At 40.0% G+C, this 25365-nt stretch overlaps 1 protein-coding gene across 1 annotated transcript in view; it reads left to right on the forward strand.

The window, feature by feature from the left end:
• Ust (uronyl 2-sulfotransferase) overlaps positions 1-25365 on the forward strand; it is a 168214-nt gene that overhangs the window by 27002 nt on the left and 115847 nt on the right. The window contains exon 3 of the mRNA XM_048800539.1: positions 22558-22713. Within this exon, the coding sequence (XP_048656496.1) occupies positions 22558-22713 (156 nt within the window). The remainder of the gene's footprint in view (positions 1-22557; positions 22714-25365) is intronic.

Below are 25365 nucleotides of genomic sequence, written 5' to 3' on the forward strand. Positions count from 1 at the left end.
CCTCTCTGGTATTGTGGAGCCTATTACTCTGCTTTCTGTGGTTCCTGTTTATTGACAGCTAGATGCAGAGGCTTGCTCAGATTCCAGCTGAGTGTTTTGGTAAGAACATGTCATCGTTGGTGCTGTGGTGCGGAATGATTCCCATTGCATCATCTCAGGTGGTGCATAATGTCCAGTTTCTTTTTCTGTTTTTCAAAATTGTGAAATACAGTCATATCTTTTATATGAGAATTCAAATATCTGCTCCAAAACTTGATTCCACCTTTGATAAATGAAATGTGGCATAGGACAAAGTAGGTAAAATAAGTTTACATTTGTTTTATGCATAATATAACATTATAAAAATTTATATGCATGAAAAAAATTATCAGATTTGTCTCAGTCCCGTCAGCCTACTACAACAAAACACCACAGACAGAGTGGATTATAAACAACAGAAATTTATTTCTCATAGTCCTGGAAGCTGGAAGTGCAAGATCAAGGTGCTGATAGGTGTCTAGTGAGAGCGTATTTCCTGATTCCTGGTTGGCTCCTAGTTGGGTCCTTACATGGTGGAAGGGACAAGCAGTTTTATGGGGCCTCCTTCTTAAAGTCCTTAAAATTTCATGACCTAATCATCTTCCCAAAGTTCCAACTCTTAATATTATTACATTGCACATTAATTTTTGCAATGTATGAATTTGTGAGGGATGGGACTCAAATATTCAGACCATAGAAGATTTAAATTTGGCTTCATATTATAGAAAAGACAAAATAGAAGTGGCATGTATAAGATAGTTCATTTAATTTTTTTTTGTAAAGTAAATCCCAGGATAGACAGTTCTTGACTGATATAACAGTCTTGCAGTCATTAAGAAACTATCACTATTTTTTCATGGCTTCAATATTCAAGATTACCACATGGTCCAAAATGACCACTGAAGCTTTACTGTCACATCTACCTCCCCAGCTTGTAATGGATGGGGATGATGGGGTGATGAGAAGAAGCCTGTCTGAATATTTCTAAATGGTCTTAGCTTCAAGGAAGGTAAGGAAGATTGGAAAGGTAGGTATCATACTGTCTGAGTCTGTCTAAATTTGATACAGTATTCAAAAGATCAGGGCACTCACAAATGAGAAGTGTCCATGACATATAGTATGGAATTGTATCCCAATGCATCCATTATTATGTGATATAATTATCAAATTCTTAAAAAAAAAACCCAAATATGAAAAATGAAACAATGCAGAGGAATCCTTGAAAAGCATATTACCAGTGTTATTGCTGTTTAAAGACAAATAAGAAGAGTTATATTCAAAAAAGCCAGGCTGAAATGGGAAGCTAGGACAAGTTTGCTACAAAAATAAAGGATTCTTTGAATTTTCAGGTTATTACAAGAGATGATTTCCAGGTATTGGTGCAGGGGGTGGTGTAGGGGAAGGCAGCATAAGCCAGGAGCAGGGTCATAGGGCTTATAGAGTCATAACCCCAGACAGAGCAAAACATTAAGCAAATGGCCTCAGTAAATCATCATTTCTGTAAACATTTAGGCTGCTTAAAAGGATGTGCACTTACATTATCACAGTAAATGATCTATTTGGCTGGGGTTTTTTTTCTGTTTTGCTAGGGAATTTTTATGGGAAAATTTTGGTACAGACATGGTCCTAGATCCTGGAAGTCCCACCATCAATGCTACACTCACCGGCCACTCTTGGTCCAAGTAGTTTTGACTAGATCTTAGATCCTGGGACTTGTGTCATCCCTTGGGGTTCTCTTCCTCCCCTCTACTGTTTCTTCATTTCCTCCACCAGTGGAAATGGTCTCAACAGTCACATTCTGTGCCTGAAGACACAGCAGGATGACCTCATCCACGCATACCCCTAACAACTTGCATTAGGACACAGCACTTCCTAGATTTTGCAGACCTCAGATTTTGAGTTCACTGTTAAATATGTATTTGGACTGTGATTTGCACTGAGATTCACAGATAAACAATTCTTATTTAATTATATAGCACAACCTGACCTTGACAGAAAGTCTGGACTTGAGCAGACGCAATGTCTTCCTGTCATGGTCATCAAGTTGCATGACTAGGTCAGTCCCGTAAGCCCTCCCTCACTCCACGCCTCCCTTCCTAGTTCCCATGAAGGTCCCCATGTCTGTGCTTGTACTCCTTCCATCTGAGTTGATAGGCTAACACAGTCCAGCATCCTGCATTGTGCAAAGAGAAGAAGAGAAAGAGGATAAGATCAGGACAGGAGTCCTGCTAGGGCTCAGAGGTGCTATTGGTTACCCTCTGGGCTCCACTCTTGCTGCAGCCCCCACAGGATCCTCTTCCTCAGCCCTTGGCTCAGTTTCCTAGGTGTCTGTACCTCTCGCCTCTAGCAACAGGTGTCTACTCCCTTGAGACCTGGAGCCATCCTATTCACCTTCCTGTCTGCATTTAACCCTGCTGCCTAGTGTACAGGGATGTGCACAAAGCAAGATCTCAATAATTTTTTTTTTGAGAGAGAGAGAGAGAGAGATTGAGAGAGAGAGAATTTTAATATTTATTTTTTAGTTTTCGGAGGACATAACATCTTTGTTTGTATGTGGTGCTGAGGATCGAACCCAGGCTGCACGCATGCCAGGCAAGCATGCTACCACTTGAGCCACATCCCCAGCCCTCAATAAATTTTAAATGAATAAAATCTGCTATTTGTTATCATGGTCTTTGAACTCAACAGAGCTGAAGTCACAGACTGAACACGCTTACTCATATAAACACTGGGGTTTGGATGTTGGCACTATGCTGTATTGTAATAGATGGACCATAACACATAACATCCCTGAATAATTGTGGTGAATTTTGGTTCCAACATACCCTAAAGCAGGGATTCTTGGACATTCATGAGTTTAAGAACTCTCTGGGAATGATTAGAAATACAGGTTTCCAGGCTTTACCTGAGAGAGTCTGATTCCGGGGAGCTGGGGATCAATATGTGTCCCTATCAACTCTAAGGCAGGTAAACCCTGGAATTTGTTTTGAGAAACGACCTAAGCAGCATTTTTTGATCTTTCTTAAAACTCTGTGACATCTGCCTTCTAACTGTAGACATTACTGTGCTGTAAAGTGCACTCTGTACATTGACAACTGGGGATTCCCTAAAGGGCTTTAGTATTCGCTGCAAAATAATATTTAAGGAGGAAAAAAAAACATTGCTTTAGGAATTGAACGGCACCTGGAACTACTTCCCAATCAATTGAACTTTGGTTTTCCACTCAAAATCTTCATTTAATGTCCTTAAGTGAGTTTTAAATACCATTTCCATGCAAAAAGCAATAAAGACTTATTTTCTTTGAGAGTGTACATGCAAAAGAAATGTTTCTATCCTGTCTTATATATGTTATCAAAATTAATAGGTTTCCCCCAACCTTTCTCTGCTACTTTCAACTATTAAATAGCCATTTTATTTAATATAGCACTTAATGAGTCCCTCATTCTGCAGTGATTCTTAATTAGCCAATACCTGAGTTTTTCTGTCATCAATGTGCTTTTTTAAAAATTGGCCTGCATGGTGCTTTTGATGGAAATTTTATGAGCCCATTGTCTTCAGATTTTCCTTTGTCAAGTGAAATACCCTTCCTTTTTATTATTCTTACTTGCTTTCATATGATGATTAAAGTATCAGAGGAAATGTGTGTGACTGAGTTCATATTTCCTAGCAATATTTTATGATTAGGCTTAGACAGATAGCTCCTGCCATACCTAACAGAATACCAGAAACACATCAATAATCTTTTCATGGTGTGTATTTTAACTTTAACTCCCAGCAGCACTTTAGGTCCTAGTCATGTAGTTGTTTTTTCTTTTCCTTACTCTTTTTCTTTTTTTAATTAGTTTGAAAATCCTTTAGTCCAATTTGTAAATTTTTACTTCCTCATCTTATGCAAGATATCTTTGTAAGTTATTGTGCATCCTTTCTGGAATAAACTAGAATTCATAATATCTTTAATGAACGTGACAGAGGAATAGAGGATATTCATTTATATTCTCCACCTTTTGATTCATTTTGATTCACTCCATTATGTTTGCATGGATGTTGTTATAAACCTGAGATCACTCCACTGTAGTACTCTGAATAATGTAGTATTCCCAGAATAATGAAATTGAGCCCCCTTAATAGCCAGTCTCCAATGCACAAACATCCCCTCCATACAAATGCCTCTTTGCAATCTGTGGGGTATGCATTTCTCTTCCAAACACCCCTATTACTGGGGTAGAGGTCCCATCTCCTCCTCAGCGATATTGTTCAGGGTACCACTGCCTCCTGAGTGCAGCTGAGCTTCCTCCAACATGGCTGCCACCTTGCTGGCTCACCAGTGTAATAGAACCTGTTCCCCAGGCTGGCTCCTACCCAGCCAAGGAGAATGTTAGACTCCCTCTCCACAGTGTGCTCAATGTAGGAATGTATGTGTACAAGGACACATTTCTGTGTGGAGGACTACAGATAGGTGACAGTACATATCTGCTTTCATTGACATGGTGAGTTCACTGGCCAGCAGAGAAGAAGGTATATACAAGGTTTTTCTTCACAATGAGAAAAATCAGATTAATACAATAATCTTCTGCTACCCCATCTGAGGTTTTGCTTTCTTTTGGTTTCAGTCACCCATTGTCAATTATGGTACAAAAAAATTGAGTTGAATATTCCAGAGATAAACAGTTTATAATTGTACACCATTTTGAGTAGTGAGATGAAATCTTGTGTTGTCCTGCCTGAGATATAAGTCTATAAGTCATCCCTTTGTCCAGTGTATCCACACTGTATATATTACCTGCTTGTTAGTCACTTAGTGACTGTCTTGGTTATCAGCTTGAATGAATTAGTATTACAGTGCTTGTGTTCAGAAACCCTAATGCTATGCCATAATGCCTATATCACTTAATTAGCTTCCTCTCATCACATAGGCACTGTCTAATGACATCATAAGAAGAGTGGGTACGGTACAATAAGAGACTAAGAGAGAGAGGGAGAGAGACCACATTAACATTACTTTAATATAGTTTAATTGTTATAATTGTCCAATTTTATTATTTTTTGTTGTTAATCTCATACTGTGCCTAATTTATCAATTAACTTTGTCATAGGTATGTGTTGTAGGCAAAAGCACGGTTACATACAAATTTTAGACAATATGCACTTTCAAGCATCCTCTAGGGGTCATGGATAAAGTCTAACTACATGAACAGTATAACTACTGATGTGCTGCCTGATAAGTACTATGACAGACATTACAAAATGTGGAATCTATAAGTTTTCAAAATAGTTTGTCTTCTGAAGAGAGCTTTTCAATATAATATTTTTCTTGATGTTTTCCTTCTACAAATTTTATTTGCTTGAATGAAACAAGTAATCTGTGGTCATTATTTTTAAAATACATTTTAGATGTTATGGCTTTGCTGTCAGTAAATCCGTTTAGACTTTCTAGGGTGTTCCTAGGTGATTTTGGACCACTGTCATCTATTAAAATGACTTAGTTTGAGTTTGAGGACTTGAGTCAGGCAAACAAATGTTTCAAGCCTTATAGTTATAAGTATTATAATATTGTTTAAAAATTTTAACAAATTTAACAGTTTATTTAAGCAAAAATTGATTCATGGTTCAGATAATACTCAGAGCTTGACGAGGTTCAGAGAGCCTTGTTCTGTAACATGGACCAAGCATTTAGAGACAGGACAGGAAGTGAAGTACAGAAATTGGTTGCTTAGACTTTGCCTTATTTGGACATGGTCTGATCAGTTGGCAGCCTGTGATTGGCTGAAGTTCAGAGTAACTTGTGATTGACTGAAACCCAGCTCTTTTACATACAGCAAGTTAGGTTGCTCTTCATTAAATAGGAACTCAAAGTCTTGGGACAGCCTCAGGCCAAAAGCCATCTGCTATTAAATTTCATACCATGAACTTGGTCTCTTCAAGGTTATTAACCTCTTCAAAGTTTCCTTACCCATAGGTTGAGGCCTAGCTTCTATTTCATAGATCTGGTATGATGCGTATCAAAGTTCAAGCCTTAGGAACCTTAGCTCAGTCTTGTGCCAGGTGCTCAGCCTATGAAGTCACAGCCCACCCAAAAGGGTCAACAGAAGGAGCCTGTCTACCCCCACTCCTCTCCTGTCCCTACCCCTGACTCCTCATGTCATTCTGGGATCTCCTTGGCAAGCTTTTTCTCACACGTTCAGAGAGCAAAATCAAATGCTTAAATAGGTGGTAGGTTTTGCTGAGTGTTTAGTGTTTTATGTTTGATGTTGTTCTTCAGAGGACACATTAGTATTGTGAACCTCTTGGTCTTAACTGAGGTGAGTTTTTGAGAAAGACCTTGCTGATTCCTTGGTTCCAGCCTTACCCCCGCCAGTCCATTCTCCCCGCACTCCCCACTGTGTCTCTCTGGGCAAAGGTGTGCCTTGGGCACCTCTGGCTTCAACCTCTGCTGATGTCTCCCAGGATGCAGGGCAGGAGCCTCAAGGCCCTGCTCACCATACCACCCAGCTCTTCCCACTCTGGTGGGGTTGTTCTGTCTGTTGTTTTTTAATATCTCATGCTGATTTCTCACCTGCTCTTTTTAAAGAGCTGGTGGTTGCCAAAGTGTCTGGGTTGTTTTTCTTAAATCTTCACTGGGCTCCAGGTTAGCTTCCTATCAGGTGTGGCAAATGGACAAACAGGAGCTGAGTGGAGCCACCATGGAAGTGGCTTTCCTCACTCTGCAAACTTTCCTCGTTAGGCATTTCTGGCACCTAAAATAGATGGCTGGAGAGTTAATTAGGTACAGTGACTTGCAGAAGTCTCAGAGGCATTTACTTGATAGTACACAAGACAAGTCTATTAATTATTTCTAACAAGGAACATTTAAATAACATGGGTTAATGGCCAATTGCTAGTGGCAACCAGGCAGGCAGAATGAGGGCGACCCTGCCCCCCCCCCCACCTCCTCTGCATGAGCATTACCCTTTGGTCTGACATGGAAAAGATCCATGAAGACAGTGCTGCTGCCCTTAGGGAGCCTGCGATGTAGTTAGGAAGATGAGATGATGGAGATGAAGGAGTTGAGAATAACTTAAGGCCCAGCTCTGTGTTAATGACTGAAAGTCCACTGGGTGAACAGGAAAATTCCCAAGAGCTAGAGATGGAGCATGTGGGTCCAGCACAAATCAGAACTTGTTTTCCCTAAGTGGCTTCATGTGTTGGAAGCACACGTTGGGGGAGTCACTGTGAGAAACCATCCAGCCCCTATGTGTGTCTGTGCTGGGACCCCACCTGCAAAAGGTTTCCCTCCCCCGGGCCCTGGGTACCTGGCATCCTCCTGGGAACAAGGAGTCGTTTTTTTAGAGTTAAACATTGTCCTAGATGGGTCCACTTTTGGAACATCCCCTTCTGGAGAGGGGGTACTGCTGAGCCTTCAGCACTCTAGTGATATCTGCAGAGAAAGTCCTTCTGAGCTGGAGGACCTGGGGCAGCCCTGGGGGTCCTGGAAGGACTGGATTGGCATGAAGCTCTACCCTCCAGAGCCTGGTGCCTGCTCTTCTACAGCCCCGTCTCCCTCCACCTCTCTGCCCTATGGTCCCCACCTAAGCCCCACTCCTCCTTCCTGTGCTTCATCCATGTAGTGGCCCCAGGGCCCTTTCCTCTCCTCCCACACCCAGCATCATCAGAACCAAAGTGATTGACGGGGGACACCTGCCACGGGAAATACAACCTCAAGTTAGCAAAGGCCTGAAAGGGGAACAGGAAGAGAGTTGAAAGTCGTTGGGGGAAGAGACATAAAATGTTCAGTGTTTGGTTTCTTTTAATGGAGCGTTTTTTTCATGTGCCAGGAAATTTCTCATTTTCAAAGTGTATAATTCAGTAGTTTTTAGTATATTTGACATAACTGGGCAACCATTACCACTATTCAATATCAGAGCATTTTCATTACCCCAAAAGGAAATCCTGTATCACTGACAGTCACTTCCAAGTCCCCACACTGTTCCCAACCTCTGGCAACCTCTGATCTGCCTTCTGTCTCTTTGATTTTGCCTACATGATTTTGGGCATCTCATATAAATGGACTCTACAGTATGTGTCCTTTTTTTCTAGCTTCATTTACTCAGTACAGTGGCTTTAAGGTTCACCCATGCCAGTATATAATTCCTTTGTGCGGCAGAATACGATTCCATTATGTGTGTATATACCACATTTTGGTTTTCTGCTCATCATGTAGAGGACATTTGAGTTCTTCCCACTCTTGGACTATTATGAATAATACTGCTGTGAACATTTGTGTACAAGATAGTGTGGGACATATCTTAGGTATATACACAGTAGAATTTCTGGGTCATATACTAGCCCTATATTTAACTCTTTGAATTAACTGCCAAACTTTTTTCCAGAGTGATTGTACCATTTTATACATTTTAAAAATATTTTTTTAGTTGTTGATAAACCTTTATTTTATTTATTTATATACGGTGCTGAGAATTGAACCCAGTGCCCACATATACCAGGCAAGTGCACTATAGCTGAGCCACAGCCCCAGTCCCCGCCTCCCCCATTTTATATTTTATTGGTATGTTTTCATATACCGATGCCTTTTCACATTTGCCAACATTTTTATTTGTCAATCTTTGTAAATATAGTCACCCTGGTAGGTATAAAGTGGTTTTTGTGATCATACAGTATATTAAAATCAATTTAAAGTGTTGACATGTTCTATATTTCAAGAATCTCACCAAAACACCATTGACCAATCCTAATTATCCCTTCTTAAAGTTCTAAGAATAATAGTCTTTGAATGAATTAGGGATAGGAGGTATCCTTTCCTTCCCATTTGGCACAGCCTCATGTGCCCTAAAAATACCACCCTTACCCATTCTGGCAGATGGGGCATGGTCAGGATTCTCAGCCCTCACAGCTCTGTAGGTGCCTTTGTCCAGGGCACAACCTACACAACCCACACTTGGCCAATTTGAAGCCAGATAGACCTGATTCCATAGCTCTGACTTTGGAGAGTGATGTAATGTCCTTGGGCCTCAGTTTTCTCATCAGCAAATAGCATTAATAGCAATAGAGCCCTCTTATGGTATCGTTATAGCTAAATGAAGTACATAAAGCAACTGGCCCAGAACCTGACAGATTCAAATACTTATTAAACAGTGGTTGATTTTATGTCTTGTCTTGGGACTAGTAAGATGGGTGAGGTAGCAATGATCCACAGGCCAAATTAGCCTGATATTTACTCCTATGAGCTAAGAATATTTTTTTTACATTTTTAAATGGCTTTTTTCACATTTTTACATTGTAAAAAAAAGAAAAAAGAAACAGAGAAGAACACGCAGCATGGAAGGTCAAGGCCTCTCTGGTCTAGGATACCTCCCATCTGGCCCTTTACAGTGAACACTTACCAACTCCTGCCACAACTCCCGACAGTCCACCTTTCCCCCACCCTGCCCACCCCTACCTCATGGCCAGATGCTCCCACCCATGGCCCCCTTATCATCTTGTCCCTATCAATCATAGATCCTTTCCCCACAGAATTCTCTGTGACCCTGGCAGCACCTCCCCTATCACTGAATCCCTTGGTACAAAGCAGGAAGTTAACAGACAGCAAGCAGTTCAGGGACTTTGATGCGGGGGCACTGAAGAACAGCTTTGCCAACTCTGCAACTTTGCCCAGTCCTGACGTGCTGTGCGACAGCATTTGTATTTGGCTGCCCTAGGAGTTGGTTTTAGCTGAGCAAACCTTTGCTTCAGTTTTATCCAAAGCAGTAAATATGGAGACAACTGCCCTAGGCTGTCCCCTATATGGAGTGGATTCAGGGGTACCTGCTGGGGTAATTCTCTTCTCCCTTTCAGAGAGGGAGCTTGGCCTGGGTAACAGGCCCAAATCCAGTAGCCCTTTGGCCACGCTGGAAAGGAAGACCTCAGCTTGCTCTCAACCAGGCTGTGTGAACTTAGGATTCATATCCTCCTGGATGAGGCTGAACTGAAAGAATCAATCACGACTGTTCCTGAAAGTCTCAGAGAAGCGGGCATGACTGTGCCTGCTCAATTCTATTACTTTGGGGACATTTTCAAAGAATTTCTTATCTCCATTTATTTTTCAAATAGTCATGTTGGTGTGGAATCCCTCCTGTAAAAATGGGAGCTTCACTTCTACCCTCGAGCTTTTACTGTATGTTGGGGGAATTAACTCTGCAAACTTTGTTGACATGATATGCCCTCATTTTTTGGCTCCTTGTGTACCAAACAGGATTTTATAAAATTTGCGTCTATCACTTTGAGCTCTGCTTAAAAAGGAAGAGGTTGATTTGTGACCTGAATAGTTACCCCTCAAAGGAAGACCAGAAAGCTGGGCAAAGCAGAACTGAGGTGGGGGGTGGGGATGGGGGTGAGGGTGGGGGTGGTGTGATCAGAGCAGGCAGCACTGTGTGAGGCACTTCCAGCAATTGAGTTCCGCAGTTTACGATTCTTGGGCAAAAACCAGGCAGATTGTTTTTCAACAGACAAGAAACGTTTTTTTAAAAGAAAGGGACAAATGCAAATGAAGGTTTTGAAACTCACAATGATGTTTTAACTTTCTGCAAAATATGAGAAGAAAAAAGTAGTTATTGCAGTTCATAGTACTTTCTCTAAAGAATCCCAGCATGTAGGTTAAAAAATAATGACCAGTGGAAGAGCAGAGGGGAGGTGTATTTAGACACCAATTCTAGAAAATTTATGTCCAAGCTTATCAAATATTCTTCCTCCAAAGCTTCAAAGGAATGAATCATAAATTCCTAAAAAATAAATTGCATTTTCACTCATGGGTGTAAGTGACATTCTGTGGAGGCCGCTGTCCGTGACACATGAAGAACATAATGTGGCCTCAAGAACAACTCACAGAACTGGGCTAAAAGTTGTTTATTGACAACATAATTCCCAGATGCAAGGTATGCAGAGCTTACAGTTCATGCACTGCTCTAAAATTGGCAAGGTGGGCAGAAGAGGGCTCAGAATTAAGTTGTACTTAAGAGCAGATTACCAATTTTTAAAAAATTGACCTTATACATATTCAAAAGGGGGACAAAGGGGAGGGAGGGGGAGGGAAGGAGAATGGGGGTAGGAAAGGCAGTGGAATGAGGTGGACATCATTACTCTCAAGTACATGTATGAAGACACGAATGGTGTGACTCTACCTTGTGTACAACCGGAGACATGAAAAACTGTGCTCTATATGTGTAATATGAATTGAAATGCGTTTTGCTGTCATATATAACAAATTAGAATAAATTTTTAAAAACAATTTTAAAAACAAAAATATAAATTAAAAAAAGTGAAATGAAGCCAGGAGAGTGATAAAAAGAAAGGCAACTGTGATTTTAGGCAAATAGGAAAACTACAATAAAAAAAAATTTAAAGCAAAAAAAAGGAGAACTTAGCCAGAACTGAGCAGATTCCCCGCACTGTGGTGTTGGTGTGACAGGTGGCAATGGCAGATGAATGTGTATAACAAAGGTTTCTCCTTATTCCGCTACTGTGACCTCCAGTCAGAAATATTTTACAAACTACCCCCAAATTGTTTAATGATAGACTTTTTAAGTATTTGCAGAATGAGAGCAGGTACAACTTATCAAAGCCTTGTTGGTGACATATTTGGATCATAGAAAGAGAATTTCAACCTAATTTAGTTGTGGCTGCAGTATCAGTGTTCCATGGGACCCGAAGGAAGGACTGGAGCCTTCCTGCCACGCATGTCCTTGACTGACTGTCATAGAGAATCCTAATACTTGTGGCCATTTAAAAAGATAAATAAAATCATCAAAAACAAACAAACAAACAAACAAGCAAACAAACTCAATGGGAAATGTGCTTATCAGAAACACATTGGCTAAATCCCCAAAAGCTAAAGGCCAAATGTTTTCTCTGGTAAGAGGAGGCTGATCCATAATTAGTGATGGTGGCGGGGGTGGGGGGGCTGCTAGGGAAAAATGGAGGAACTTTGAATTGGGCAGAGGGGAGGGTGTGGGAGTAGGAAGGATGGTGGAATGAAACAGAAATTATTACCCTATTTACATATATGTTTGCATGATTGGTGTGATTTTCGGGAATGAAAGTCCTCCACTGGTGTACAATGTGTCAAAATGCATTCTGCTGTCATATATAACTAATTAGAACATGGAAACAATATTTTTTTAAAAAAATGGAACATATTGGTTATAAGCAACAGAAAACCAAACTGCCCAGGGCAGCTCAAGTCTCAGATCTGCAGAAGCCTCTTAAAACCTGTGGCTCTTCCCTTTATTTGAAATTTCAGTTTCTTTTATTTTATCACCTTTCTCTGTCTTAATGTAAACCCTCCTAACAAGGATCTTCTGATTGCTTAGTCAGATCCAGCTCCTTGACAATTATGGGGGCAGTTAGAAGTTTTATGTTCATCCAGTGGACATCTTTCTGACAATAAAAATGATCATGGCTCTGCAAATTGTCCCCCCCCACCACCACCACTTTTAGAGGAGGGCAAAACTTCATGTCAGTTTGATACAAATACTTTTTAAATAATGATTTCTTTTATTTAGCACTGTTGGGTGGCTTGAATATGAAGACTATTTGCTGTAGAAAGTGGAATCCTTTATCCGTCTTGCTGGAAATTTCTGAGAGATCTGTTTACCCAGTGCCAACTGATAAATGAAAACCAATAAAAACCCACCTCCAGATACTGGGAAAAGGACTCTTCTGGATCCGACCTGTGCTTGTGGATTGGCCTTAGCTTCCTTTCTTCTAAGTGAATTAGCTTTGTTCAAAATGAAATCACTTACAAGAAAGGTGTACTTGTAAAAAGTCCCCAACATGTAGCAGAGAGAGCAATTTAAATATCTTATTACCATCTCTAGCTAAAAATATCTTTTGAATTCTGGATTCTTGTGTGTGGAGTTAATCTTCCAGCTCAAGTTCACCTTGTTGCTAATTCACCATCTCATTTCAGTGTGTGGGCGATGTCGCTTTATGTAAAAGGGAATGCATCTCATTTTTCCCTGTCTGCAGCTATCAGAAGGTCTGTGCTAGGGCAGGGGAGGCCAGGGAGATGCACAGAGGACACAACCAGCAGATAGACCCTTGTCATGTGTTTAGAATGTCCTTAGGGTCTGCGGCTCTTCCTTTCTTTTCTGTAGATGAGTAAGGGGGCTTTTCATAAATGGGTACCTGAAGAATCAAGAGCAACGAGGTCTTTGGGTGCTGGGGCAAGCAGATCCTGTTGGATGATTATCCCATGTCCATTTTCCCACAACCTCCTCCTCTTTAGTGGAAATATGACTATTCAAATTTTACCCTGAAGGGGAGGCAATCTCATCCCCAGCTCAAGGGTGAGTCCTGATGAATCTGTTTGCATTGTACTTTCTGATATCTCATTGGCCAGAGCAAGTCATGTGATCAGACTGGAGACCCACATGGAAGGAGGTTGCACTGAGCATAGGTTTAGGGGTGACTGGTTGGGAGCCATGACTGTACCAATCTGCCACACTATTTTTAATTGTTACAAAAACCTTAAGGCAAGCTAAGGAATTTCAACAACGATCATTTGAGTCCAAGAATAGACTTATTGCTACAAAGTCACATTCAGGAAACTGAAATTCAATTCAGAGATTTCAAATGGAAAATAATAATGTGGTTCACAATGAACAGCGTATGTAAGCTTTTGGTCTTAAAATCTTTGCACAGTGCTTTGATGAGAGAGAGAAGCATTGGCCGCCAAGTATAGCTGTTCCCCTCTCTTGTGCCATTTACCACAAGGGTAGTCTTCCCTTGTGAAGCCCATAATTTGAACAATTGACTCTTTTTCTCCCTAACATTCAGAGGAGACCATTATAAATCGAATGGTTGGCCCATGCCGATAATACCTGCTATAAATTATGAAACCTCCAATCAATAATCAGCACTCTCTTCCATTTCATTATAGTAAATGAGCTTTTAGATTGGACTCAGAGTTTAAGTTTGTAACTAAAACAGAATAGGACAATTATGAAGAAACAGAGGTTAGCCTTAAGAGCAAACTGTTAAATAGTAGAAGAGTATATAAACGATCACATCTCTTTAGGCAATTACTATTTGGAAATGTATGTGATTAAGAGAAGGGTTACAGATCTGAATGTAGAATTGAACTAAGTGTGTGGGTCTGGTGGAAAGATTATCTGCCTAAATGCATTTTCATAATTCTATATTCTGTTCCAGAAGTTAATGTAAAAAATCAATTGAATTGATTTATACTAAAATGAAACAGCCCTAAATCTAGAACTAATTTGAGGACCCTGAGGCTTTCTCTATCCATACGAGGAAATCTGCAACTCCTGTCCCTGGAGTTTTGCTTAATAAGGACTTTTGGATTATTGAATACATAGCATGTAAGAAAATTCCAGAGGTGGCTAGAATCCAGATTTACTACAGCAATATTACTTACAAATGTCTTTGAGCTCATCAAAACGCACAAGGCATGTGAACATGTATATCCACACACATACATGGGAAGACAAGGCTAAATAGAAATGACGGACCCCCACAGATGCCTCCGTTTGGTGTTGATTATAAAAGCTACAGGGAAAATTTAAAGGGCTCCTGGAAGAGTAGACAGAGGCTGCCAGGCATAAGAGCAGTCTTGTGTGAAAAGCAAGACTGAGTCCCTTGCAAGCATCTGGACATATTCCTTCAGGATGGCTTACCTGTCACAGTTTGCTCCCCCCAGGGTGCTCACGTGTCTTAGATGTGGCCTGTGGCCTTCATTTCTCTGAGTATCCCACGGGCTCAGTTTCCTATAGTCTGATCTGAAGTTTGAATTTTAAAAACCAACATTCTGTCTTAGTGAGATACCCAGTTCTTGGACTTTTTGTCTAAGATTTCTGCACTGACCAGGAGAGGTGTCTCAAAAGTGGTGTGGAATTAAAGGAGAGTCCGCCTTTTCCTGATATGTAGATTTTCTTCACATTCGTTAGTTCAAAGTTGGAAAACGTTTGTCTTCTTGTTCCTGACATTGACAGCATGTACCCAGTGTCACCTGAGATTTGCGTTTTCCTCAAACCGGAAGTCTTTTTTTCTCCCCTGAAGAATACTTCAAAGCTCCCACCATTATAGCTCAATCATCACATCCAAAATGTGATTTCCGCTCCTTGTGGAATTGCTGTTTTGTTTGAGGATTCCAGACCGTGCGCAGGCTCTTATATTCCTAGGAATAGCATGGTGGTGTTGTTCATTATGGAGATAAAGACAGTAGATGTATCAGAGTGCAGAGGACAATGTCAATGCAGTCTACCCTTCAGACTACCTGTGAATGTCTGTAAGTAGTGTGTGACCCCTGTTAATATCATGGGATATGGACAGGAGGAGCCTTTAGAATCATCATGCTCAGTACCCCCATTTTACACTTGAGGAGATCTTGGCCAAAGAAGCTGTTCAAGGTCATTTGTTCAAGGTCACTCCACTACTTAAAGCCAAAGGGAATGTCAATTTCATGACTTTCATCATCTAGGGAGCTTCTACTTCACTTTTAGTTTTTCTTACATAATACTTCAAATCAAGGGTTTGAATATATAATGAGTATTAAGAAAAAACCTACTGTATAATGATAAATATGGCCACATTGGTTCAGAAACAACACATAATGGTATTTTTATCCCAGTAACAGATAAACTCTCCATTAATTATCTACCATGCACATAACAGATAGGCCCAGATGGACTTGTAAATGATTTGTGACTATATTTATCTTTCTATAGATAGCCTTAGACTGCTTCAAGTAGAAGCAGGGAAAAGAGAGAAGGCATAAGGTTCCGATTTGGCACGGTGTCTGGGAGAAGATAGGTTATGAATAATTAGAGGAATGCCAAGATGCCATTGGAGAGTGGTGGGTAGGAAGAGCTTTCCCTTCAGGGGCATTGCAGTAAGGGAAAAGAGGCTTCTTAAATGGGTCCTGTGAGTTTTCTGCTCCAGAATGGAGGAAAGAGCCTGCCAGACAGGAGACATGTTGGTGATTAGAAAACCAAGATACATGCGGCAGAGGACGTGGATGGCTTGATGGGCAAAGGCCGGGGAGGGTCAGTACTGAATTCTGGGAGGCTTTGGTGATGGTCTTAAAAACAGGGAGCTTTCAGTAACCAAAATTGTGAAAAGAAAAATAAAGATAAAATACTGTGGTAGATGTATTACAGGACAAGCCCCAACAAGAATAGGACAGCTACAGAAGTGCCCAAGTTTCCAAAATAGAACTGTGCTCACCCATGAAAATGGCGTCCCCTGTTATCAGCAAACATTCCTGGAGTTTTTAGATTTTTCTTATTTCTCTTGTGAATACATTTCACAAGCAAATATCGTAAAACCTAGTTTTCATTTTAAAAGCATATCCAGCCTGTATCTTGTTAAAAATGCAGATTAAAATTAATAATTCATTAGCTTCAAAAGAGAATATCATCTATTGCGTATAACCCAACCCTCCCCTTTTACTGATAAGAAATCTGAGTCACAAAGGTGTGAGGTGACCAGACCCTCGCACCACAGCATCCTGGGAAACTTTAAAATGAGGGTTAGCTGAATGACTTTGAACTGCTCCAAGTCCTGTGGATCGTGAGCCGCAGAGCTGAATTGGAGCCTGGCAAAGGCCTGGCTGTGATTCTTCCTGCTGTTAATATGATTAACTGTGAAATGGAGGTGCTGGAAATCTCCAAGTGCAATTTTCCTCGTCAAGGAAAGCCAGTTCATACTCAACATAATAGTAGTGCTGAGGGTCAATTGCTTTGGTGATGTTCAGTATGCATTTCAGTTAGCCTACACATTCATTTAACCAGCACACCTGTTCTCTAGCCAGTCCAGGTGCAGAGGTGTTTACTGTAGTGGAAACATGTGATCAGGTTAATCACGATCGTCAACTCTGGGGACAGGCCATCAGAACACCGTGAGACTCCCCACGCCTCTCTGGGATCCCACAGGTAATCCCTCAGAAGACCCCAGGAGAAACTCAGCTGCTTAACATGGAGATCTGGGGATTCTCAGCAGCAGTGATTCCTGGTCAGCAGAGGTTCTTGGGCAACTTTTTAGAGACAGATTCTTCATCCTCACCCTAGACTGTCTGATTCAGTCAGTCCTAGGATAGGGCCCAGAAACCTGCATTTTTACAATTCCACAAGGAATTTGAATATACAGCTATTTGAAAACTGCAGTCTTAGGCTGGGTTGCAGCTCACCTTGCATGTACGAGATCCTAGGTTCAACACCACATAAAAATAAATTTATAAAATAAAAGGTATTGTGTCCATCTACAATTAAAAAAAAAAGAAAACTGCAGCCTGTATTGTACTGTTAAATACCATTTTGCAGAGACTTAAAAGCCACAGTGAAAGTTAATTATTCCAACAATATCAACCCCTGGAGGAGTCCTGTTGTCATAGACCATGAAAGTCTTGATGGAGACCAAGTTTGCTTCTTACCTAGAAAGTCTTTCTCCCCTACTTTCAAATGGGGGAGAAGCCATTGAACTTGTGGCTGTCATCTGGTGGTAGTTACTGCTGTGCTTGGGATTTTGGAAAGACTTCTGTTTATTTGGCACGCTCCACACAAGCCTGTCAGACGCTGGGGATTTGTGGCATTTGCAGAACTTACAAGCAGGCAACATAAAAATATATAATTCATAGAGTGAAATATTTTGGAGGCCCCTTCACTTTTACAAATTGGCCATAAAACAGAAACCACAGACATAACATTCATATAATCATAGTTGCCAAGAATGAAGAATCATTTGGGGAGGGGCTGATGAGGGCTGCTGGTGTGTACTTCTGTGCACGGCATTCAGGGAAAGATGATGTAGAATTTGTGTGCAGATAATAATGGGATCCTGTAAGCAGGTAATTCCATCCCTGACAACTGGCAAATGCCAGTGAAGAAAATGGGAACTCTAGGTCGATGATTTTTCAAGGTCACTGAGTTGATCATTTGAGGGCATTTGCTTGTCTTAATAAACGATCCCAGTTTATTTATGAATTCACCTATGTTTCCCTATAAACTGCTGCTTCCTGCGTTTTCCCTTTTCTAGTTGAAGTGGTTCACAATCCTCCAGGTGGCTGTGAACTGTGACTGCCCAGGATATCTCAGAGGAGGGCACGCTGGGGCAGAACATTTTCCTACCTTCTTCTTCCATTAGCCGCACTGACACTCTGGGCTTACATTAGCTCACAAGACTGAGTCCTGAGGATGGGGAGAGAGGCTAATGGGCTCCTGTCGGTTCCACTTAGACCTTTGGGGAACTTGGGGAAAGGCTGAGTAATGGCTGATGATACTGGTTGTGATAGCTGACTGTTGAAAAATAGCTCACTTAACGAGGTTGGATATATGCAAGACACAAGAAAGGAAATAGTGTCTCTGTCACCCAAGTCAAATTGCAAGTCCCTTTCACCATTTGATTTCATTGTGTGTAAGTGAGTGTTCTCCTCTGAGCCAGGAGAGGTGAGGGTTAGGCTTCAGTTGTGGCATGCCGCTTTTTAGCTTTGTGACCTTGAAAATGCTGGATGATCTCTTTGGGCCTTGCTTTCCTTATATAAATATGATCATAATATCTACCTCATATTTGAGACGGTGACATGATGTGATAGAAAAGAACGTTCTTAGGCAAGTCCAACACAGATTACACCGGGTGGGGGGAAAGAGGGTGATCGTGCTGGGGGCAGAGTGGAGTGGATGGGTTATTCTGCCTGGCTTCTAGACCTCAACCCCACTGTTCTATGAACCCATAGTCCATGGGGAAGTGGAGGGGCGCACAGGAGAGACTGCAGCTGTCATTAGTAATGCTGAAGGCATAGCTAGAGTAAGAGGCAATGATGCTGTTTGATTCAGGAGTGTGAACAAGGATTAAAAGGGCACCCACAGCGCAGCGTGCAAGGCAGTGCCCACTCTCCATAAAAGCCAGTCCCTTTTTCAGCATCTTTCAGCTTTTTCACCAGTGATTTTCAGAAGCAAATCTACATTTCTACCAAGAGCAGGGCAGAACCAGTCTCTTGTTACTCATCTTAATACCGTGGCCAACATTAGCACGTTGATTTAGCCTGACCTGCTTGCCCATTTTCAGTGCAAGAAGGTTTCTAGGTAAGTCCTGTTTCTTCATTTGAATCTCCTAAGATATGCTCACAATCTTGCAATAAAGCTTTCACCTGTGTGGAAACCTAGGTTCTTTGGGGAACTGATTTAAATTTGAGAGAGGCTTGTTTGTGATGGCACATGATGTAGTTTTAAAAGTCACAGTCTGACTCCAGAAAACTTAGGTGACAGCACGTTCTGCATCTCTTAATTTCAGGCCATGCAGCTGTATATCCATGGAAATGGAGCCAGCAGGGACAATGTGCTCGCCTTCTTTTCAATTATTGTTGTAGATATAGCTGTGGGTATGATGCAGGGATTTTTGTTCTTATATAATAGCAAATATTCATATTTGTTAAATACAAATGTTTATAACCATTGTTTGGGAGCATCTCTCAAGACTAATGAAAGAATTGAAATTAACATTCTTAAAAACTAACCAGTAAGAAAGGCAAATAACATTCTTGGTTATTAGCAAAAGGAAGTAGGGAGGTGCTAAGCCTGCTACTGTGTCAATTCTTCACGCAATTTAGGAGAAATAGTGTTTTCACGGAAGGTTTCTGGGTAAGTCCTGTTTCTTCTTTTGAATCTCCTAAGATATGCTCACAATCTTGCAAGAAAGCATTTACCTGTGTGGAAACTTACATCTTCTTATAGCTGTCCCAATCCTCATTGTTCAGTGTTGTACTATGAGGCAGGAAATAAATGCATTCATCCCCATTACTGAGCAGTTTATTTCTACGGAGGAATTCAAGTTTGTTTTTGTGTTGGTGCCCCGTCTTAACCATAGTCTATACCCCACCCTGGGTATAATGGAAAGTCCAAGTCAAAAACACTATTAATATCTTTACATTAGGCTTGAAGCCTAGTTATGAGTAAGGCCCTCCCTGGTTAGACTCATAACTGTGAACATGATGGATTTCTCTGGATATCTGAGTCGCCATAGTTGCCAGAGAGTTTAGAGGGTTCACTGACTCAACCATTAGAAAAAGTGACCTATTGCAATGACCATCTTCTTATCCCAATGACTTTTACTAGCATTTGCTTAGTAACATCACCTGTATTTGAAGATTCTCTTGGTTTCACATTTGAACAGAATCATTGTGTTAATGCTAGACTCTCCATACCAGGCACATTCTAGGCACTGTGGAGACTGGTCTAAAGATGCTGACTGGTCTAAAGAAACATGGTATTGCTCACAGGAAAATACATAGTGGAAGAATTATATCAAAATGGCACATGACTGGCTGCCAAACGAGTGATAACAGATGTCCTGTTTTACTTCAGTGACTCTTTTCAAATTTATGCAATGCTACTCTGCATGTAAGGTATCTCAGAAAAATAAGTTAACCTATAATTACAAGGCAAAAATTAAAATGGCATATAGTAGGCAAATTTTGAGAATATTTACTATATTCATTAGCTTTGAGACTTCTTATAATCTGCTGTTATGGATGTGTGCTGACAGAAGGCATCCTTTGACTATCTATCATTGGTTTGTTGTTACCCAGTGCTGAGCATTCAAAATGGAAATAATATTTTTATTAGGGACATAAATATTTAATCATAGATGCTTTTCATAATGGCTTCTATAGTCTACCAAAATCATCATCATTGGGCAATTTGGAAAGAAAAGGAAGCAAAAGGGATCCATATTGGAAAGGAAGAAGTAAAACTATCTCCATTTGCAGATGACATGATCTTGTATATAGAAAATTGTAAACAACCCACACATACACAATCTGTTAGAACTAATAAGTGCACGCAGCCACACTTCAGGATAAAAGACCAATATACAAAAATTAATGATATTCCTGTTAAAATGGACAATCAAGTAAAAATTAAAATTAAGAAAATAATTCCTTTTATTGTAGCATCAAAAAGAATAAATTTTTTAAAAAAGAGTCCAAATTGTATGAAGGCTTATACACTGAAATCTATAGAACATCTGAAACAAATTAAAGGAGAACTAAAGGGATAGAAAGACAAAGGACAAGGACTCAATACAGGTAAGATGGCAGTAGTCCCCAAGACCACCTACACATCAAATGCAATCCCATCAAAATTTCAAAGGCTTATTCTGCAGAAATTGAAAGCTGATCCTAAAATCCTATAGAAATTCAGGGGACCCAGAATGGCCAAAATAAGCTTGAATGATCAAGAACAAAGTTGGAGGAAGTCATCCTTCCTAATTTCAAATCTTATAATGAATTTATCATCATCAAGACCATGTGGTACTGGCATAAGAAGAAACATATACATCAACAGACAAGAACTGAAAGTCCAGAAATAGCCGCACATTTATGGTTAGTAGGTTTTTGACGAGGGTGCCAAGCAGTTAAATGAGGTAAAAATATTCTTTTCAACAGATTGATATACACATGCAGAGGAATGAAGTTAGCGTACCTCATACCATATTAATTAACTCCAACTGGGTCAAAGACCCAAATGTTATTACTAAAACCTATAAAACATATATAGAGAAAACTAGGTATATATGTTGGGATCTTGGATTAGGCAATTATTTCTTACATATAACACAATGAATAAGCAACCAGAGAAAAATTAGACAAATTGAACCCCATCAAATTAAAAACATTTCGGGCTTCTAAGGATTTATCACATCAAGAAAGTTAAAACAGAACTGCAGGATGGGAGAAAATATTCAGAAATTGTTTATTTGCAAGGCCAATATACATATAAATGTCAAATTATTAAAATGTAGCAATAAAAAGACAATCTGATTTTACAATGGATAAAAATTTAAATACTCATTTCTCCAAAGAAAAACACAATGACCAAAAAGCACATGAAAAGATGCCGAACATCATTAGTCACTGGAGAAATGCAAATCAAAACCACAGTGAGGTACCACGTCATACCCACTAGGATGTCTATAATAAAACATAAAAAAAAACAGGCAATAACAAGTGTTGGCAAGGATGTGGGGAAATTGGAATTCTTTTCTATTGCTGATGGGAATATAAAATAGTGCAGCTGTATAGAAAACACTTTGGCAGTTCTTCAAGAAATTAATCATTGGGTTACCATAGATCCAGCAGCTCCAGTCCTAGGTATATACACAAGAGAACTGAAAACATATGTCCACACAAAAACTTGTACACAAATGTTCATAGCAGTATTACTCATTATACCCAAAAGTGAAACTAATTCACATGTCCATCAACTGGTGACTGCATAAACAAAATCCAGTACATTCATACAGTGTAATATTCAGCCATATACAAGAACAAAGTATCGATTCATACTACAACGTGGATGAACTTAGGAAACATTCTCCAAAGTAAAAGCAAGATTCAAAAGCACAGTTAGCACATTTCATCCCGTCTGTTCCCTCACCCACTTGATATGGGTCCTTCTCATTGAGATTGATCCAGCGTTCCTTGCTCTGAAGTTGAGGGAAGAATCACGGGTGGTTTGATGCAAACGTCTCATGCTTTCTCTCTTGTTCTTCTCGCAGGTACTGCCCTTCCCCAGCCAGGTGGTGTACAACAGGGTGGGCAAATGTGGCAGCCGCACTGTGGTCTTGCTTCTGAGAATCTTGTCAGAGAAGCACGGATTCAATTTGGTCACTTCAGACATTCACAACAAAACCAGGCTTACAAAAAATGAACAAGTAAGTTGACTTTTCTCCTTGCTGGAGTGTATTTTGCTTCAATTCATTTGTGTAATTAGTGGGTCTCTTACAGGATGTCCTTCAAGCTCCTGCAAATTAATACCAGAGTTTCAATTTCATGCTGTTCTTTTGCCAGCGTGTAGAAGGAAATTTAAGACTTGTGTAGGAAATCTAAAAACCGGAAGTCTCCCTGAAATGATACTTGTTTCAGGACTGAGGAAAGACAGTGTACACTGGTAATTGTCTATTTAGCTAAAATTACATAAACCGTAAGCTTACCTCACTGAGCTGTAAGTCATGTGCCACCTTCTTTTCTTTTAACATCTCTTCCTCTGCATTTTCTTTCCAGTATCCTAAATCTTTACAATTATAGGAAAGAAAAAAAAACTTTTCCTGGACTTGGAATCCAGTTGGTTGATGGGTAACATGAGTTTGCTGCTGTAGAAAATTCAGAGAATCTTAGTTTTCAAAAGCAGCATTTGGATTATCCAATGATAGCAAGTGGACAAGTGTCGGGGTAGGAGTGCTTTCCTCCACCAGGAAGCTGTGAAGGCTGATTCTACTTTGGAAACCTGTACAGAGGTGGGGGAGACTATCTCCACGGAGGTGCTCTGCTAAGTAGAAAAGCCAGGAACCATGTTCTCATGGTCATTTTACAGGGCCAAGTGTGTCAACCTGGTCTCAAAAAGTTGCCTCTGTTTCCTTAGAAACTTGGGGTGAGCATCTACCTATGACTGCCACCCACAAGAGGCACATGAGTTGGGGTGTACGCAAGCCATGTGATCTGCTGTCAGATTGGTTATGAAAGTGTCTACCCAGGTGTGATTCTTCAGACACAAACCTCACCTTGGAGGCATCCAGAGCCTCCCAGGGGGAGATCCTTCCAACTTACTAATGCCAGCTTTCTCTTTTATTTTGGGGAAGTAGGACTGTTTTAAGATAGTCATGGAGCCAATATGATTGCTCTAAAGCTAGTATGTTCATCATCATCCACAGTATAAAGATTGTCATGCCCATTTCTTTGAAAACTTCCATGAAAGAGTCTCTAAGTATTAAGTTAAAAAGTCATTATCAGTACCAATAGGTAATAGGCTTCTCCAGTGAGCAAAAAAGTATTTTGAGCTTACCTCTTTGTAAGTTCCATAGTCAATTCTCTATAGGAAAAAAATAGCACTAAAAGAAATATCACATTTTATGCACAACTATGTTTATTAGGGATAGATTCTCTTTGATTTCTTTATTTGATTGAAGAGCTAATATGATTAGGCTGTTTAATGCCTTTTAACTACCTGAAAGAAAGTAACTATAAGTAACTAGCCTATATTATTGTCATTTTTTCATGTTTATTGAATTTAGTTTTCCTTTGGATCCAAGTCTTAGCGCCTGCCTATCTGAGTCTGCTTAAATATTCCTATATGTGAAAAACATATGTGGTACTCAGGTGCCTCAAAAACTGGATGGCTAGAGTTTGGTTTCCACTGTTGAAAAGTGTTCAGGTAACCCAGAGAATATAAGACAAAGATAACTGAAGAATTAGCCATGGGGATGTTCAGGAATGTCCTAGAGGAGAGAATATAAAATATAATATGTGATGATGCTGTAGGATTTTACACAAATAAAAAAGACTTTATTTTAAGCTTGAGAAAGTAAAATACAATTGTTATCATAAATGTACTAATTAAGGTGAAAAATTAACAACAATTTATTCCCAGTGTCTAAATTGTGAGATTTTGAAAGGGTTAAAGACAGAGTCATCCTTCTCTTAAATATAGGTTAGCTCTCATCTGTTTGGAATGGTCGGCTTGTCTGGAAGCCAGGGAACAGACTAGACAATCTTTTTAGGTTCTTTCCAGCACTGTGTTTCTGTGATATATTTATACAACTTCTACCATAATCTGTGTAGTATATAGTTGAAACATTTTTGATTCCTGTGGTCAGGGTAGCCTAGAATATATTTCATTACATAGTTTTTGCAGATTCCTATTAAATTATAAGGCAAGTTTTTAAAAATCCAAAGGTAAAGATACCATAGGAAAAAAACCAAATATACAATTTTGATGTAAAAACTATCATAATGACAGTATGACAAGAAGCCCAAGCCTGAAGCACTTCAGTAATGTTTAGAGAAACCTGTTCTTGGCTGTGCGTCCCTTTTACTAAAGTTTCAAAGTGCATGAAACAAGCAGAGAAAGAAATATTATTTTAACTTAATATATTCAAGAAATAATTTGTGCAATGAATAGCTCCTCTTCTTGGTAATTTATGAAAGGAATAAGGGGGAAGTGATTTAGGAGACTGTTAAAAATTTTACAGTCTGTGGTTCTCACCCTTAAACAGTAGAAACTCTTGAAAATTTGTTCCCATGGAAACACTGTTCTCTAAATAATAATAATAACAATAATAATAATAATAATATTCTGCTTCAGATGCAGTAGGAATCACGCAGGTTCTTGTGGGCTGGCCCGTGACTGTACCCACCCTGTAGAACGCTGCTTTTGTGAGAAAACGTGTTCCAAGTTGCAAACTACTCACTGAAAAATGAATGTTTCAGTGGAGCCCATTTATAAGACTGGAATCATCTGTACCATTTCTTTCAGACACAAAGGAACTTCTCTGGGCCAGAGTTAAATCCACACATACTTTTCCCTCTGG

The sequence above is a fragment of the Marmota marmota genome, unplaced genomic scaffold (assembly GCF_001458135.2).
Source record: "Marmota marmota marmota unplaced genomic scaffold, marMar, whole genome shotgun sequence".
Lineage (NCBI taxonomy): Eukaryota > Metazoa > Chordata > Mammalia > Rodentia > Sciuridae > Marmota > Marmota marmota.